The sequence below is a fragment of the Bufo gargarizans genome, chromosome 2 (genome assembly GCF_014858855.1).
Source record: "Bufo gargarizans isolate SCDJY-AF-19 chromosome 2, ASM1485885v1, whole genome shotgun sequence".
In the NCBI taxonomy this organism is placed as follows: Eukaryota; Metazoa; Chordata; class Amphibia; order Anura; family Bufonidae; genus Bufo; species Bufo gargarizans.
This window is the reverse complement of record NC_058081.1, coordinates 188,913,131-188,929,400: the sequence shown is the minus strand read 5'-3', so window position 1 is coordinate 188,929,400 and position 16,270 is coordinate 188,913,131. Positions and strand designations below refer to the sequence as shown.

The following is a 16,270-nucleotide window of genomic DNA, read 5'->3' as shown; positions in this document are numbered from 1 at the left end:
CTGAACAAGCAATGCATTTTTGTAAAAATGAACTGAGAAAAATAATCACTGACACTAGGTCATTGCCTCCACATGTCTTCCAGGAACAAATGCCAGCACAGACCGGGAACAACATTGGGCTTTTCACTGATTGATCTTTTAGCGAGTGTTGTACCTGGTTCTGTGTGTCGCTTACTGTTTGCATCCTTTGTCCACAGATGTGGAATCGGCGCTCTGATCCTGTATTGCACATCGAGCTACGCCGCTGGGCAGACCTTATGATCCTTGCTCCCCTAGATGCTAACACTTTGGGGAAAATTTCCAGTGGGATTTGTGACAACCTGGTGGTGAGAATTAATTTTTTTTTTTACATTGGAATAGAAGACAGTAAATGTGCTGCAGTGGATTCTGCCCCTCTGGGTTGATGGTATGTGTCATAGGACAGCTTGCATTGCTGTTATTGCTATTGGTTTCTATCAGGAAATGCACATTACTGGATCCATTATTCTGGCCAAAAACAGAAGGGAATTTCACCCAGAAGGGATTTGCAGCTTTCCTCTGAGATCCTTTGCTGATGTATGGCAGTGTAAGTAAATCATAGTAGAGTATATGGACATCATAGATAGGAGGCATATGGGACTTTCTCTTTTAGCCACAGAGGAGATCTGTAACAAAGAGCAGACTTGGTGTTGCCATGTGATCACCATTGGATTTGGACCCAGCAGCCAAAACCACAGCAAACTTCCGGAAGTGTCATACCCAAGTTAAAGTGAACCTGTCACTATTATAATCTAGTGGAAACCGCGGGCAGCATGTTATAGAGCAGGAGGAGCTGAGCAGATTGATATTTTATTTGAAGAGGTTAAAGGGCATCTGTCAGCAGATTTGTACCTATAAAACTGGCCTGTTGTATGAGCACTTTGCAGCTGAAGGCATCTGTGTTGCTATGGGGGTGTTGCTGTTATTGCTAGAGACTCTGCCCTCTCTGCAACTGCTGTGCGTTCTGCACTTTGATTGACAGGGCGTGATCACATTTACACTGCCTGGCCCTGCCAATCAAAGTGCAGAGGTCGTGGCAGTTACAGATAGAGCTGAGCCTCTAGGTGTAATAACAACGCCCCCATTGCACCTAGAGGCTCACTTGCATAGATAAAAAATCATTATTCTCAGCAATACAGGCACATATGAACATGGGACCAACACAGATGCCTTCAGCTGCCAAGTGCACATGTAACAGGTCAGCCAGTGTCATAGGTACAAATCTGCTGACAGATGCCCTTTAAATTATGTGGGAAGGCCTACTCAGTAATTGATTGCATTTTCTTGTACGCTTAGCCATGCAGAGCTAGCGGTCATTCACCAAGTAGGACCGCCCACATGACTCCTAAACATAAAAAGAGCAGAGATTTCAATGAATAAAATACAAGCTTTAGCTAATCTTTTCCCATTAAATTATGTATCAGTCTGCTCCGCTCCTTCTGCTCTGCATCATGCTGCCTGCAGAGTGCACCGCATTTTCAAGGTGACAGGTTCCCTTTAAGGTTCATCTACGTAACATGATGTCAAGTTAGCAATAAACAATCATTGCCTGAGGAATTGATATTTCCATAATTCTGATCGTTGCAGCCTGATAGCTATACATTAGGCTATATCAGAGTAGTTAAATTTTCAGGTACAAATAAACGTAAATAATTAAGTTGGCCGACACAGACCCAGTTACTGGATCTAAGGAGATCTGAGAGACCACCCCAGAAATCTTTATGATAATTGGAGTAACTGGGTGTTTCAAGGTTAATTAACCTGAGATGAGTCCTGTCCCTGACTCATCTCATGTACAGGACACATCTCAGTTTAATTTGCATATGTATCAAATCGTTTTCTTTACACAATAAAAGCACACAGAGCTATGGGGACTGGGTATTGCGGATGTGCTAGCGGCCATCTAGCAACCCATGTCCTCAGCTCTATACACAAAATCCCAGTGACAGGTTTCCTTTAAAAATCAAACGTGGCATATCACATAATTGCATGTGATGACATATTGGCAATATCTTGTAGTTTTAAAACTGGGTAAAAGTTAATTTGGATAAGAATCTAGTTAAAGGGGTTCTCCGGCCTCTTCTTTATATTTGGGGAACTTTAATTACCTGTGGAGGGAAGTATATTACAGGTATACTTGCCCTCCACAGAGCAGCCCTTCACAGGATCTTCTTCACGGTCACATGACCGCTCCAAACGCAGTTTCCAGGCTTCCGGTCCAGCGCCGTCTTCTTCTTTTTCTGCATGAGGCAGGAGACGGAATGTCATCGCTGAAGTCGCTGCCCCCTGCCGGCCTTCTCAGGTCCCGACTCATGTACACTACTGAGCATGCATCGGGACCGGCCATCTTTTCAGTGTACAGGATTCTATGACAAGCCTGTACTGACTGATACACAGCGCAATGTAAGCACTGTGTATAAGTCTCAGCATAGAGATCAGCCACAGAGGCTGATCGCTATGCTTTACAGGTCATTAGGGCACTGTGGATGGCAAAGGGGGCACATGAGGGGCACTGTGGATGGCAAAGGGGGCACATGAGGGGCACTGTGGATGGCAAAGGGGGCACATGAGGGGCACTGTGGATGGCAAAGGGGGCACATGGGGGGCACTGTGGATGGCAAAGGGGGCACATGGGGGGCACTGCGGATGGCAAAGGGGGCACATGGGGGGCACTGTGGATGGCAAAGGGGGCACATGGGGGGCACTGTTGATGGCAAAGGGGGCACATGGGGGGCACTGTGGATGGCAATAGGGGCTCTGGATGGCGCACAAGGGGCACCGGGGATGGCAATAGGGGCACTGGATGGCGCACAAGGGGCACTGGGGATGGCAATAGGGGCACTGGATGGCAAACAAGGGGCACTGGGGATGGCAAAGGGGGCACTGGATGGCAAATAAGGAGCACTGTGGAGGCCGCCGTCATGGGGGGGCGCTGTGGAGGCGGCCGTCATGGGGGGGCGCTGTGGAGGCGGCCGTCATGGGGGCGCTCTGGAGGCCGCCGTCATGGGCACTCAGTATAAGTGATGGTCTCTGTTTTGCGGTCTGCAAGTTGCGGATCCACTAAATAAGGTTACTGTTGTGTGCAATTCAATTTTTTTTGCATTGAGTTCTATAGGTTTTAGATCTGCGTTATGAGGACCAGAATAAGTCATGTTCTATATTTTGCCGAACTGACATATGGATGTGGAAACACAGGGACGTCATCAGTGTGTTTTCTACATCTGTATGTCCGTTCCAGTAAATATAGAACATGTCCTATTCTGGTCCTCAAAATGAGGTCCTCAAATTCATGGTATTGAATGGGACTGCAAAAAATGTGGATGGCAAAATGGATATGGTCGTGTGCATGGGGGTTTAGATACACAGCTCAGCAGGCTATATCATACAAAATGGGATTAGATACACAGCTCAGCAGGCAGGATCATACAAAATGGGGTTAGATACACTGCTCAGCAGGCTGTATAATACAAGATGGGATTAGATATACACTTCAGTGAGCTGTATCATACAATATGGAATTGGATATACACTTCAGCAGGCTGTATCTCACACACCAGGCTGTGTATCAGGCACACATACATGCTAGGTTTAGATACAGATGTTTGGATGTTCTTGCTGTTTATCACACTCTGGAGATGGTAAGGGAAGAGCCTGTGGACAGTCAGTGATGGGAATTAGATGCTGTGTGCAGAAAGATGGACACAGGAGTTGTAGTGGGTGTAGCTGCTGCAGGCAGAGCAGTGTGGAGGGCGTGGCCAGCCTGTGACTCATAACTGTGTAGTGCAGCCAGGCTTGTGTATCAATAAGTTATGTATTCAATAAAACAAGAAGGGGAAAAAGTAAACAGATCTGTCAGGATAGTCTGATGCCCTGACAGGCAGAAGGAAAGCTCAGACGTGGAAAACAGGTATTGGGGGCATATGTATGCATGGTGAGAGGTGCGAGGAGCACATAAAAAGAATTTTGTTTTTGGTACCGGACAACCTCTTTAATAACCCCTTAAGGACACAGCCCTATTTCACCTTAAGGACCAGGCCATTTTTTGCAAATCTGACCAGAGTCACTTTAAGTGCTGATAACTTTAAAACGCTTTGACTTATCCAGGCCATTCTGAGATTGTTTTTTCGTCACATATTGTACTTCATGACACTGGTAAAATGAAGTCCAAAAAATTTTTTGCACCAAAAAATACCAAATTTAACAAAAATTTTGAAAAATTAGCAAATTTCAAAGTTCCAGTTTCTCTACTTCTGTAATACATAGTAATACCCCCAAAAATTTGGATGACTTTACATTCCCCATATGTCTACTTCATGTTTGAATTATTTTGGGAATGATATTTTATTTTTTGGGGATGTTATAAGGCTTAGAAGTTTAGAAGCAAATCTTGAAATTTTTCAGAAATTTACAAAAACTCAATTTTTAGGGACCAGTTCAGGTCTCAAGTCACTTTGCGAGGCTTACATAATAGAAACCACCCAAAAATGACCCCATCTAAGAAACTACACCCCTCAAGGTATTCAAAACTGATTTTGAATACGTTGTTAACCCTTTAGGTGTTGCACAAGAGTTATTGGCAAATGGGGAGGAAATTTGAGAATTTTATTTTTTTGTCTAATTTTTCATTTTAACCCATTTTTTCCACTAACAAAGCAAGGGTTAACAGCCAAACAAGACGGTATCTTTATTGCCCTGACTCTGCCGTTTACAGAAACACCCAATATGTGGCCGTAAACTACTGTACGGCCACACAGCGGGGCGTAGAGTGAAAGGTGCGCCGTTTGGTTTTTGGAAGGCTGATTTTTATGGACTGGTTTATTTACACCATGTCCCATTTGAAGCCCCCTGATGCACCCCTAGAGGAGAAACTCCCTAAAAGTGACCCCATCTAAGAAACTACACCCCTCAAGGTATTCAAAACTGATTTTACATACGTCGTTAACCCTTTAGGTGTTGCACAAGAGTTATTGGCAAATGGCGATGAAATTTGAGAATTTCATTTTTTTGCCTAATTTTCCATTTTAACCCATTTTTTCCACTAACAAAGCAAGGGTTAACAGCCAAACAAGACTGTATCTTTATTGCCCTGACTCTGCTGTTTACAGAAACACACCATATGTGGCCGTAAACTACTGTACGGCCACACAGCGGGGCGTAGAGGGAAAGGTGCGCCGTTTGTTTTTTGGAGGGCTGATTTTTATGGACCGGTTTTTTGACACCAAGTCCCATTTGAAGCCCCCCTGATGCACCCCCAGATTATAAACTCCATAAAAGTGACCCCATCTAAGAAACTACACCCATCAAGGTATTCAAAACGGATTTTACAAACTTTGTTAACCCTTTAGGTGTTGCACAAGATTTAATGGAAAATAGAGATACAATTTCAAAATTTCACTTTTTTGGCAGATTTTCCATTTTAATTTTTTTTTTCCAGTTACAAAGCAAGGGTTAACAGCCAAACAAAACTCATTATTTATGGCCCTGATTCTGTAGTTTACAGAAACACCCCATATGTGGTCGTAAACCACTGTACGGGCACACGGCAGGGCGCAGAAGGAAAGGAATGCCATACGGTTTTTGGAAGGCAGGTTTTGCTGGACTGTTTTTTTTTTTACACCATGTCCCATTTGAAGCCCCCCTGATGCACCCCTAGAGTAGAAACTCCAAAAAAGTGACCCCATTTTAGAAACTACGGGATAGGGTGGCAGTTTTGTTGGTACTAGTTTAGGGTACATATGATTTTTGGTTGCTCTATATTACACTTTTTGTGCGGCAAGGTAACAAGAAATAGCTTTTTTGGCAGCGTTTTTTATTTTTTTATTTACAACATTCATCTGACAGGTTAGATCATGTGGTAATTTTATAGAGCAGGTTGTCACGGACGCGGCGATACCTAATATGTATACAATTTTTTTTATTTATGTACGTTTTACACAATGATTTCATTTTTAAAACAAAAAAAATGTTTTAGTGTCTCCATAGTCTAAGAGCCATTGTTTTTTCAGTTTTTGGGTGATTATCTTAAGTAGGGTCTCATTTTTTGCGGGATGAGATGACGGTTTGATTGGCACTATTTTGGGGTGCATATGACTTTTTGATCGCTTGCTATTACACTTTTTGTGACGTAAGATGACAAAAAATGGCTTTTTTTACACCGTTTTTATTTTTATTTTTTTACGGTGGTCACCTGAGGGGTTAGGTCATGTGATATTTTTATAGAGCCGGTCGATACGGACGCGGCGATACCTAATATGTATACTTTTTTTTTATTTATGTAAGTTTTACACAATGATTTCATTTTTGAAACAAAAAAAATGATGTTTTAGTGTTTCCATAGTCTAAGAGCCATAGTTTTTTCAGTTTTTGGGCGATTATCTTAAGTAGGGTCTCATTTTTTGCGGGATGAGATGACGGTTTGATTGTTACAATTTTGGCGTACATGCGACTTTTTTGATCACTTTTATTACCTTTTTTTGGGAAGTAAGGTGGACAAAATTTCAATTTCATCATAGTTTTTTATTTTTTATTTTTATGGCGTTCACCGTTCGGGTAAAGTAACATGACCGCTTTATAGATCAGGTCGTTACGGACGCGGCGATACCAAACATGTGTAGGGAATTTTATTTTTTTAATTTTTAATCAGTGATAAATGTGTTTTTTGATTTTTACCTTTTTTTTCACTTTTTTTTTGACCCAGACCCACTTGGTTCTTGAAGATCCAGTGGGTCTGATGTCTGTATAATACAGTACAGTACAATATATATTGCACTGTACTATATTTTACTTACACTGAACAGATCTATGCTTTCAGCACAGATCTGTTCAGCACCATGGACAGCAGGACGCCTGAGAGGCGTCCTGTTGCCATGGGAACCTTCCCCGTCTGCTCAGTTATGGTCAGCCCTGCGCAGACGGGGAAGGGTAAGGACGGGGCTCTGGGGGGGCTGTCTGGGGGCTCTCTCCCTCTCCATCGGGGGGCTGCAAAGGCACTGCAGCCCCCCGATCGGAGAGGGAGGGAGCTCCCTCTTACTGTTAACTTTTTCCATACAGCGGTCCGTACGGACCGCTGTATGGAAAGGGTTAAACGGCTGACATCGCATCACCGATGTCAGCCGTTTATACCAGGGTGCCAGCAATGTGCTGGCACCCTGGTATACCCACTGTACACCAACGATTACGCAATAGGAGGCGGGCGGGGGATCGCGATCCCGCCTGCCGCACCGCCCGCCTCCCGCACCGCCCCCACCGCCCGCAACACCCCCCCTGCACCTCCCACCGGGCTAAAATCATTCAGAGGTGCAGGGGGGGTGATAAATATATATTTTCGCCACACTAAAGTTTCTGATCGCCGCGGTCAGGGACCGCAGCGATCAGAAACTGCAGAAAGCGCAACAAACCGCAGGTCTGAATTGACCTGCGGTTTGTTGCGATCGCGGACATGGGGGGGTCACGGGACCCCCCCGCGCATTTAGCCGAGGTGCCTTCTCAATGATTTGAGCAGGCACCTTGTTCCGATCACAGCCGGCCGCACGGCAGTGATCGGAACAACACATGACGTACCGGTACGTCATGTGTCCTTAAGGACTCGGGAAACATGCCGTACCGATACGTCATGTGTCCTTAAGGGGTTAACCACTTCAACCCCGCTAGCTGAAACCCCCTTAATGACCAGGCCACTTTTTACACTTCTGCACTACACTACTTTCACCGTTTATTGCTCGGTCATGCAACTTACCACCCAAATGAATTTTACCTCCTTTTCTTCTCACTAATAGAGCTTTCATTTGGTGGTATTTCATTGCTGCTGACATTTTTACTTTTTTTGTTATTAATCGAAATGTAACGATTTTTTTGCAAAAAAATGACATTTTTCACTTTCAGCTGTAAAATTTTGCAAAAAAAAACGACATCCATATATAAATTTTTCGCTAAATTTATTGTTCTACATGTCTGATAAAAAAAAAAAAAAAAAATGTTTGGGCAAAAAAAAAAAATGGTTTGGGTAAAAGTTATAGCGTTTACAAACTATGGTACAAAAATGTGAATTTCCGCTTTTTGAAGCAGCTCTGACTTTCTGAGCACCTGTCATGTTTCCTGAGGTTCTACAATGCCCAGAAAGTGCAAACACCCCACAAATGACCCCATTTCGGAAAGTAGACACCCTAAGGTATTCGCTGATGGGCATAGTGAGTTCATAGAACTTTTTATTTTTTGTCACAAGTTAGCGGAAAATGATGATTTTTTATTTATTTTTTTTCCTTACAAAGTCTCATATTCCACTAACTTGAACTCCATGAACTCACTATGCCCATCACAAAATACCTTGGGGTGTCTTCTGTCCAAAATGGGGTCACTTGTGGGGTAGTTTTACTGCCCTGGCATTTTAGGGGCCCAGATGCGCGAGAAGAAGTTTGAAATCAAAATCTGTAAAAAATGACCGGTGAAATCCGAAAGGTGCTCTTTGGAATGTGTGCCCCTTTGCCCACCTAGGCTGCAAAAAAGTATCACACATCTGGTATCGCCGTACTCAGGAGAAGTTGGGGAATGTGTTTTGGGGTGTCATTTTACATATACCCATGCTGGGTGAGAGAAATATCTTGGCAAAAGACAACTTTTCCCATTTTTCTTTTTATACAAAGTTGGCATTTGACCAAGATATTTATCTCACCCAGCATGGGTATATGTAAAATGACACCCCAAAACACATTCCCCAACTTCTCCTGAGTACGGCGATACCACATGTGTGACACTTTTTTGCAGCCTAGATGCGCAAAGCGGCCCATATTCCTTTTAGGAGGGCATTTTTAGACATTTGGATCCCAGACTTCTTCTCACGCTTTCGGGCCCCTAAAAAGCCAGGGCAGTATAAATACCCGACATGTGACCCCATTTTGGAAAGAAGACACCCCAAGGTATCCAATGAGGGGCATGGCGAGTTCATAGAATTTTTTTTTTTTTTGGCACAAGTTAGCGGAAATTCATTTTTTTTTTTTTTTTTTTTTTTTTTTTTTTTTCTCACAAAGTCTCCCTTTCCGCTAACTTGGGACAAAAATTTCAATCTTTCATGGACTCAATTTGCCCCTCACGGAATACCTTGGAGTGTCTTCTTTCCGAAATGGGGTCACATGTGGGGTATTTATACTGCCCTGGCATTTTAGGGGCCCTAAAGCGTGAGAAGAAGTCTGAAATATAAATGTCTAAAAAATTTTATGCATTTGGATTCCGTGAGGGGTATGGTGAGTTCATGTGAGATTTTATTTTTTGACACAAGTTAGTGGAATATGAGACTTTAGTAAGAAAATCCCCAAAAAAAAAAAAAAAAACAATTTACGCTAACTTGGGCCAAAAAAATGTCTGAATGGAGCCTTACAGGGGGGTGATCAATGACAGGGGGGTGATCAGGGAGTCTATATGGGTGATCACCCCCCTGTAAGGCTCCATTCAGACGTCCGTATGTGTTTTGCGGATCCGATCCATGTATCCGTAAAAATCATACGGACGTCTGAATGGAGCCTTACAAGGGGGTGATCAATGACAGGCGGGTGATCACCCATATAGATTCCCTGATCACCCCCCTGTCATTGATCACCCCCCTGTAAGGCTCCATTCAGACGTCCGTATGATTTTTACGGATCCACGGATACATGGATCGGATCCGCAAAACACATACGGACGTCTGAATGGAGCCTTACAGGGGGGTGATCAATGACAGGGGGGGTGATCACCCATATAGACTCCCTGATCACCCCCCTGTCATTGATCACCCCCCTTGTAATGCTCCATTCAGACGTACGTATGTGTTTTGCAGATCCGATCCATGTATCCGTGGATCCGTAAAAATCATACGGACATCTGAATGGAGCCTTACAGGGGGGTGATCAATGACAGGGGGGTGATCAGGGAATCTATATGGGTGATCACCTGCCTGTCATTGATCACCCCCCTGTAAGGCTCCATTCAGACGTCCGTATGTGTTTTGCGGATCCGATCCATGTATCCGTGGATCCGTAAAAATCATACGGACGTCTGAATGGAGGCTTACAGGGGGGTGATCAATGACGGGGGGTGATCAATGAGTCTCGGCTCTCGCGAGATGACGCGTATATGCGTCACTCTGCGCAGAGCTGCCGCCTCCGGACCGCAGATCTGCGTTAGGCGGTCCGGAGGCGGTTAAGTTTGTTCAGTTCTCTAAAACTGGATCCAATTTGGACACGTTTACCAACCATCTTGATCCATCATGTAGAAAACATTTCCTAGAGTCCCTGAGGACATTGTTATATATTTGCTCACACTACATATTTCTCAGACTTCTTTATTGTGTTCCAAATTAGGTGAAATACTCCCTTTTCCTCACAAGTATCTGACAGCATGATTACAGATGGAACAAAATCACAGAAATATAGTGGCAAATATGGGGGAACTGCTCAAACCCCAAACACTGTAGTGTGTTTCTCATTGGGGGAGTAGTCCCACCTCATGTGGACCACAGCAAACGACCATCCCCAGCAACAAATGCGTACAATGGAGGATGTCGGCGCGGTCCACATGCACCACAAAGGCATCCTACACAAAACTGAGCATTCTGCGGATGAAAATATAATTATAGAAATCACAGAAAAAATGCACTAAACGGATATGCCACTGACTATACTAGCTAGTCATACAAGCGGATATTAAAAGCTGAGACTTTTGCCAATATATTCCTGTCAGGAACACATAGGAGCCCATCATGCACCACATCACGGTCTCTCAGCATGGCAAGGGTCCTACCACTACGCTAACTATGGTGTGAACACAGTCTGAAGGTGATGAAATCCAGCTCACCGCCAAGCTTCCACACAACCGCATAGCAGGACAACTAATGCAATGTGAATAAAGCAAGACTGTAAGTCTCACCCAAATCAGACCATGTGATGGAGGTCGTGTCACAGAGGCCAACTACCTAAAACATAACCTTTATTTTATACCAAATAAAAAAGTCCCTCACTTGGGGACTGAATGCAAATACACATAGACAAACAAAACCTGTAGGGCGCCAACAAGGATCAGATGGTTATATCCTATTAATGACAAAGGGTACTGGGCAACCATACAGGGTCCCTGGTATATCCCTAGGATGACCCTAGTCTTCTCCTCTGCCCAGAGATGCCCCCAGATGGTAGAGGCACTCTGTCCCCGTGCCTGGACTATCTGTCCTTGAAAGGCCCTTACCGCACAGATTGGCCCATATAGATGCCCGGGTCATTCAATGCTTGTGATGGAGGTCACCAGCTGCAAAAGGATGCTTAAATGCCAGGTAAAGGCACATTCAATACATATAAAACAAAATCACAGAAATATAGTGGCAAATATGGGGGAACTGCTCAAACCCCAAACACTGTAGCGTGATGGGCTCCAATGTGTTCCTGACAGGAATATATTGGCAAAAGTCTCAGTTTTTAATATCTGCTTGTATGACTAGCTAGTATATTCAGTGGCATATCTGTTTGGTGCATTTTTTCTGTGATTTATATAATTATATTTATCCGCAGAATGCTTCGTTTTGTGTAGGATGCCTTTGTGGTGCATGTGGACCGCGCCGGCATCCTCCATTGTACGCATTTTTTGCTGGGGATGATCGTTTGCTGCGGTGCACATGCGGTGGGACTGCTCCCCCAATGAGAAACACGCTACAGTGTTTGGGGTTTGAGCAGTTCCCCCATATTTGCCACTATATTTCTGTGATTTTGTTTTATATGAATTTAATGTGCCTTTACCTGGCATTTAAGCATTCTTTTGCAGCTGGTGACCTCCATCACATGGTCTGATTTGGGTGTGGCTTACAGTCTTGCTTTATTCACATTGCATTAGTTGTCCTGCTATGCGGTTGTGTGGAAGCTTGGCTGTGAGCTGGATTTCATCACCTTCAGACCGTGTTCACACCATAGTTAGCGTAGTGGTAGGACCCTTGCCATGCTGAGAGACTGAGACGTGGTGCATGATGGGCTCCGATGTGTTCCTGACAGGAATATATTGGCAAAAGTCTCAGCTTTTAATATCTGCTTATGATTACAGATAGCCTTCAGAATGTGTTCTAAGGCTAAGTTGTTATGAAACAGTGTAATAAATGATAAACTTCACAGAGGATATACATACTATAGAAACAAAGTTCATCTAGATGAATATACAGTACAGACCAAAAGTTTGGACACACCTTCTCATTCAAAGAGTTTTCTTTATTTTCATGACTATGAAAATTGTAGATTCACAATGAAGGCATCAAAACTATGAATTAATACATGTGGAATTATATACATAACAAAAAAGTGTGAAACAACAGAAAATATATCATATTCTAGGTTCTTCAAAGTTGCCACCTTTTGCTTTGATTACTGCTTTGCACACTCTTGGCATTCTCTTGATGAGCTTCAAGAGGTAGTCGCCTGAAATGGTCTTCCAACAGTCTTGAAGGAGTTCCCAGAGATGCTTAGCACTTGTTGGCCCTTTTGCCTTCACTCTGCGGTCCAGCTCACCCCAAACCATCTTGGTTGGGTTCAGGTCCAGTGACTGTGGAGGCCAGGTCATCTGGCGCAGCACCCCATTACTCTCCTTCATGGTCAAATAGCCCTTACTTTCAAAGTTTTCCCAATTTTTGCGGAATGACTGACCTTCATTTCTTAAAGTAATGATGGCCACTCGTTTTTCTTTACTTAGCTGCTTTTTTCTTGCCATAATACAAATTCTAACAGTCTATTCAGTAGGACTATCCGCTGTGTATCCACCTGACTTCTCCACAACGCAGCTGATGGTCCCAACCCCATTTATAAGGCAAGAAATTCCACTTATTAAACCTGACAGGGCACGCCTGTGAAGTGAAAACCATTTCAGGTGACTACCTCTTGAAGCTCATCAAGAGAATGCCAAGAGTGTGCAAAGCAGTAATCAAAGCAAAAGGTGGCTACTTTGAAGAACCTAGAATATAACATATTTTCAGTTGTTTCACAAGTTTTTGTTATGCATATAATTCCACATGTGTTATTTCATAGTTTTGATGCCTTCAGTGTGAATCTACAATTTTCATAGTCATGAAAATAAAGAAAACTCTTTGAATGAGAAGGTGTGTCCAAACTTTTGGTCTGTACTGTATGTATGATATAATCATTCATGTTGTACGCATTATATGAGCACAGCTACAATGTGTTGTATAAAATGTAAGCGTCACATGAGCAGCAGTTATTAGCTGTAACGCTGACGTGTTCACTGAAGATCAGTGGTAAAGAATAACGCTAATTTCCTCATTCTGGTTGGCCACTCACAGTTACTCGGAAATGATGGTATTATAACAATAATTGGCTGACGTAAAGAGGTTTTTGATAAGACATCTGTTCAATCGTTTTTGTTTTTTGTAATAGCTGTAATGTAGATTTCTTTTGTGATAATATAGTAACTTAGGAGGGATTTAGCAATGCTGTATGCCAGTTTTCTGTTTGCTGTGAATTATAACTGAAATCTATGCCAGTTCTTAGCTGCGGCACATGGACAGCACAAGAGGAGACAAGTTTATTAACAGACCTTCCTCCAGTGGACTTTTTACTAAGACCAGTGTATGAAACATCTGTCTTTACTAAATGTTCCCCATAATTAGTAAAGCAGAAAAAAAGACATCCATCCATCCAGGTGAGCCTGTTATCCTGCAACGGCGATCCACAGGAAGGCAAAAAAAAAAAAAATCCTCATGAGGGCCTATTTTCCGCACCTTGGTGGAAAAATCCTTCCTTTCTCTAAATCTGACGATCAGAATATCTCCCTGGAACCCTTCTCCACAAATCTAATAACTATAACCCACATACGGTAACCTAAAGAATCCTCTTCTGTGTTGATGTAGAAACCTTCTTTCCTCTAGAGGTAGAAAACATCCCCTTGTCGTGGAAGAGATCCTGTACTGACCTTTGCTATAGTTATAAATGGGTATTGGATCTCCCCTCAGTCGTCCTTAAGAGTCCATACATTGCATAAATGACTTAAGTCGCCTGCCTATGAATCCTCTCGAGCTCTGCTACATCTTTCTGGTGCTCAAACCTGTCTACCAGGGATCCGCAACTTCGGGAACTCCAGGTGTTTTTTAAATGACAACACCCAGAATGCTCCTTTCACTTTTGTAGGAGTTAGAAGAACAGCCGAGCATGTTTGCATGCTGTGAGTTGTAGTTTCACAGTAGCTGGATTGCCGATGGGTGCTGTACACAGTACTCCATTTATGGCTTGACTAGTGATTTGTAAAGTGATAGAACTATGTTTTCACCATGTTATTAGCCTTGGCAGCAGTTTTGTGCTAAAGGTTGCTATAGTTGAAGGGGTTTGTGTTTAATACTGAGCACCTGTCCTCAGGATAGATCATCAGTATGTAATTGGTGGGGTCTGACACCCTGCACCCCTGACGATCAGCTGTTTGAAGTGGTCGTGGCCTCCTCGCAGCTTACAAAGCACAGTTCTGTCCATTGTATAGCATACAACATATATTTTTCATATTCGTATTGCAGCTTAGCCCCATTTACTTGAATGGGACTGAGCTGCTATTAGGCCTTGTGACTGAAGAATGTGATGTCACTGGCTTAGTCCAGACACACACGAGCGAGTTTGATGCGGGGAACTTGCTGCATATGTAAGTGTGAGGTCCAGTTCTGGACCTGCTTGTCTGACAGGCTCGCACAGCATTATACTGATTTATAATGCTGTGTGACCCTGAGAGTCCTGGAATCTATTACGCTGGGTTCAGACCTGAGCGTTCGCGATGGAGCGCTCTGTATGCGCGATTGTACCGGCGTTTGCAATTGCACATACAGAGACAAGCGAACGCCCATTGTCACACGTTCCCGGAAGTCTATGTACGGGAACGCGCGACAAGACGCCCCGAAGAAGCTCATGTACTTCTTGGGGCGTCGGGCGTCTTACAGCGCGTAGGAATGCGCTGTAAAACGCTCAGGTCTGAACCCAGCCTCACACTGACAGCATTATATCGTTAAATCATTCTAATGCTCTGTGATCCTGTCAGAGAAGCAGAGGCCAGAATAGGATCTCACACTGACAAAAGCTGTGAATTCCTTGCATTGAACTCGCTTGTGTGGGTCTGGCTTTAGGACAAGGCCACAGTGACGGACCCCAACCGATCACATACTGATGACCTATACCGAGGATAGATCATGAGTATTAAAGACTCAGACAAGCCCTTTGAGTTCATTGTTAACTAAACTACCTAAATCCTTTTCCACATCAGTTTTATCCAGTTTTTTTTCCCATTTAGTTTGTACTGGTGACATTTTTTTCTCCCTTCCCATGTGCATAACCTTACTTACTGTCCAGCTTGAGAGCTTGACCTGAAGAGGCCTGATCATTGTGGAGGGTCTTCAGCAAGGTTTAATCTGTCTACAGGTTTTATTACTCTAAAGCATAAATTGCCCTTTACACTTTTATTTTCCATCAGAGTGATTCCAGACCTCAGTGTTCTTCACATATTACATCCACTGAAGTCATTGCCGTGTGACATCTAATGAAGTCATTGCCTTGCTCTGTCATCTGTAACAAATTCCTTTACAGTTTATGACCCTGCTTTATCTTTATGATGTAACACTCTGTGTCTCTGTTCAGAACAAATCTGAACTCTTCTGGTGTTCCCTCAGCTTTTCGTTTGGAGAGACCTATTGAATAATGTGTTTTATTGCCCCAAAAGCTTACACTTTTAATTACTCTGATAAGCCGGTGAACATATTTCAGCATGATTCATGCTGCCCTGGTACTCAGTCCCTGTGGGTAAATGTAGACTTATTTTTAAGGCAGTGCTCCACTGGTAGAAGTATTCAAGTTGTCTTATGTCAGCAGACGAGAGATTTCTCTAAGGCATCATGCACACTACTGTTTTTCGGGTCCGCATCCGAGCCGCGGTTTTTGTGGCTCGGGTGCGTACCCATTCACATCATTGGGGCAGCAAAAGATGCGGACAGCACTCAATGTGCTGTCTGCATCCGGTGCTCCGAGGCCCTGCAAAAAAAATATAGCATGTCCTATTGTTGTCCGTTTTGCGGACAAAAACAGGCATTTCTACAATGGGCCGCCCGTTCCGTTCCGCAAATTGCAGACCGCAAAAAACGGAACGGTCGTGTGCATGAGACCTAAAAGAAAGAGGAATTCATCTGTATAGATGGGCCACTCTTTCTTTGGAGGAGTCTTTGGTTTGACTCACAAGCCATTTTCCATACTTCAACCCATGGAGCATTGCT

At 43.5% G+C, this 16,270-nt stretch overlaps 1 protein-coding gene across 5 annotated transcripts in view; it reads left to right on the top strand.

The window, feature by feature from the left end:
- The window catches only part of PPCDC (phosphopantothenoylcysteine decarboxylase), a 100,507-nt gene that overhangs the window by 13,428 nt on the left and 70,809 nt on the right, over positions 1–16,270 (top strand). For all 5 annotated transcript variants that reach the window (XM_044283328.1, XM_044283326.1, XM_044283329.1 and 2 more), the window contains exon 4: positions 198–326. In XM_044283328.1, the coding sequence (XP_044139263.1) occupies positions 198–326 (129 nt within the window). The remainder of the gene's footprint in view (positions 1–197; positions 327–16,270) is intronic.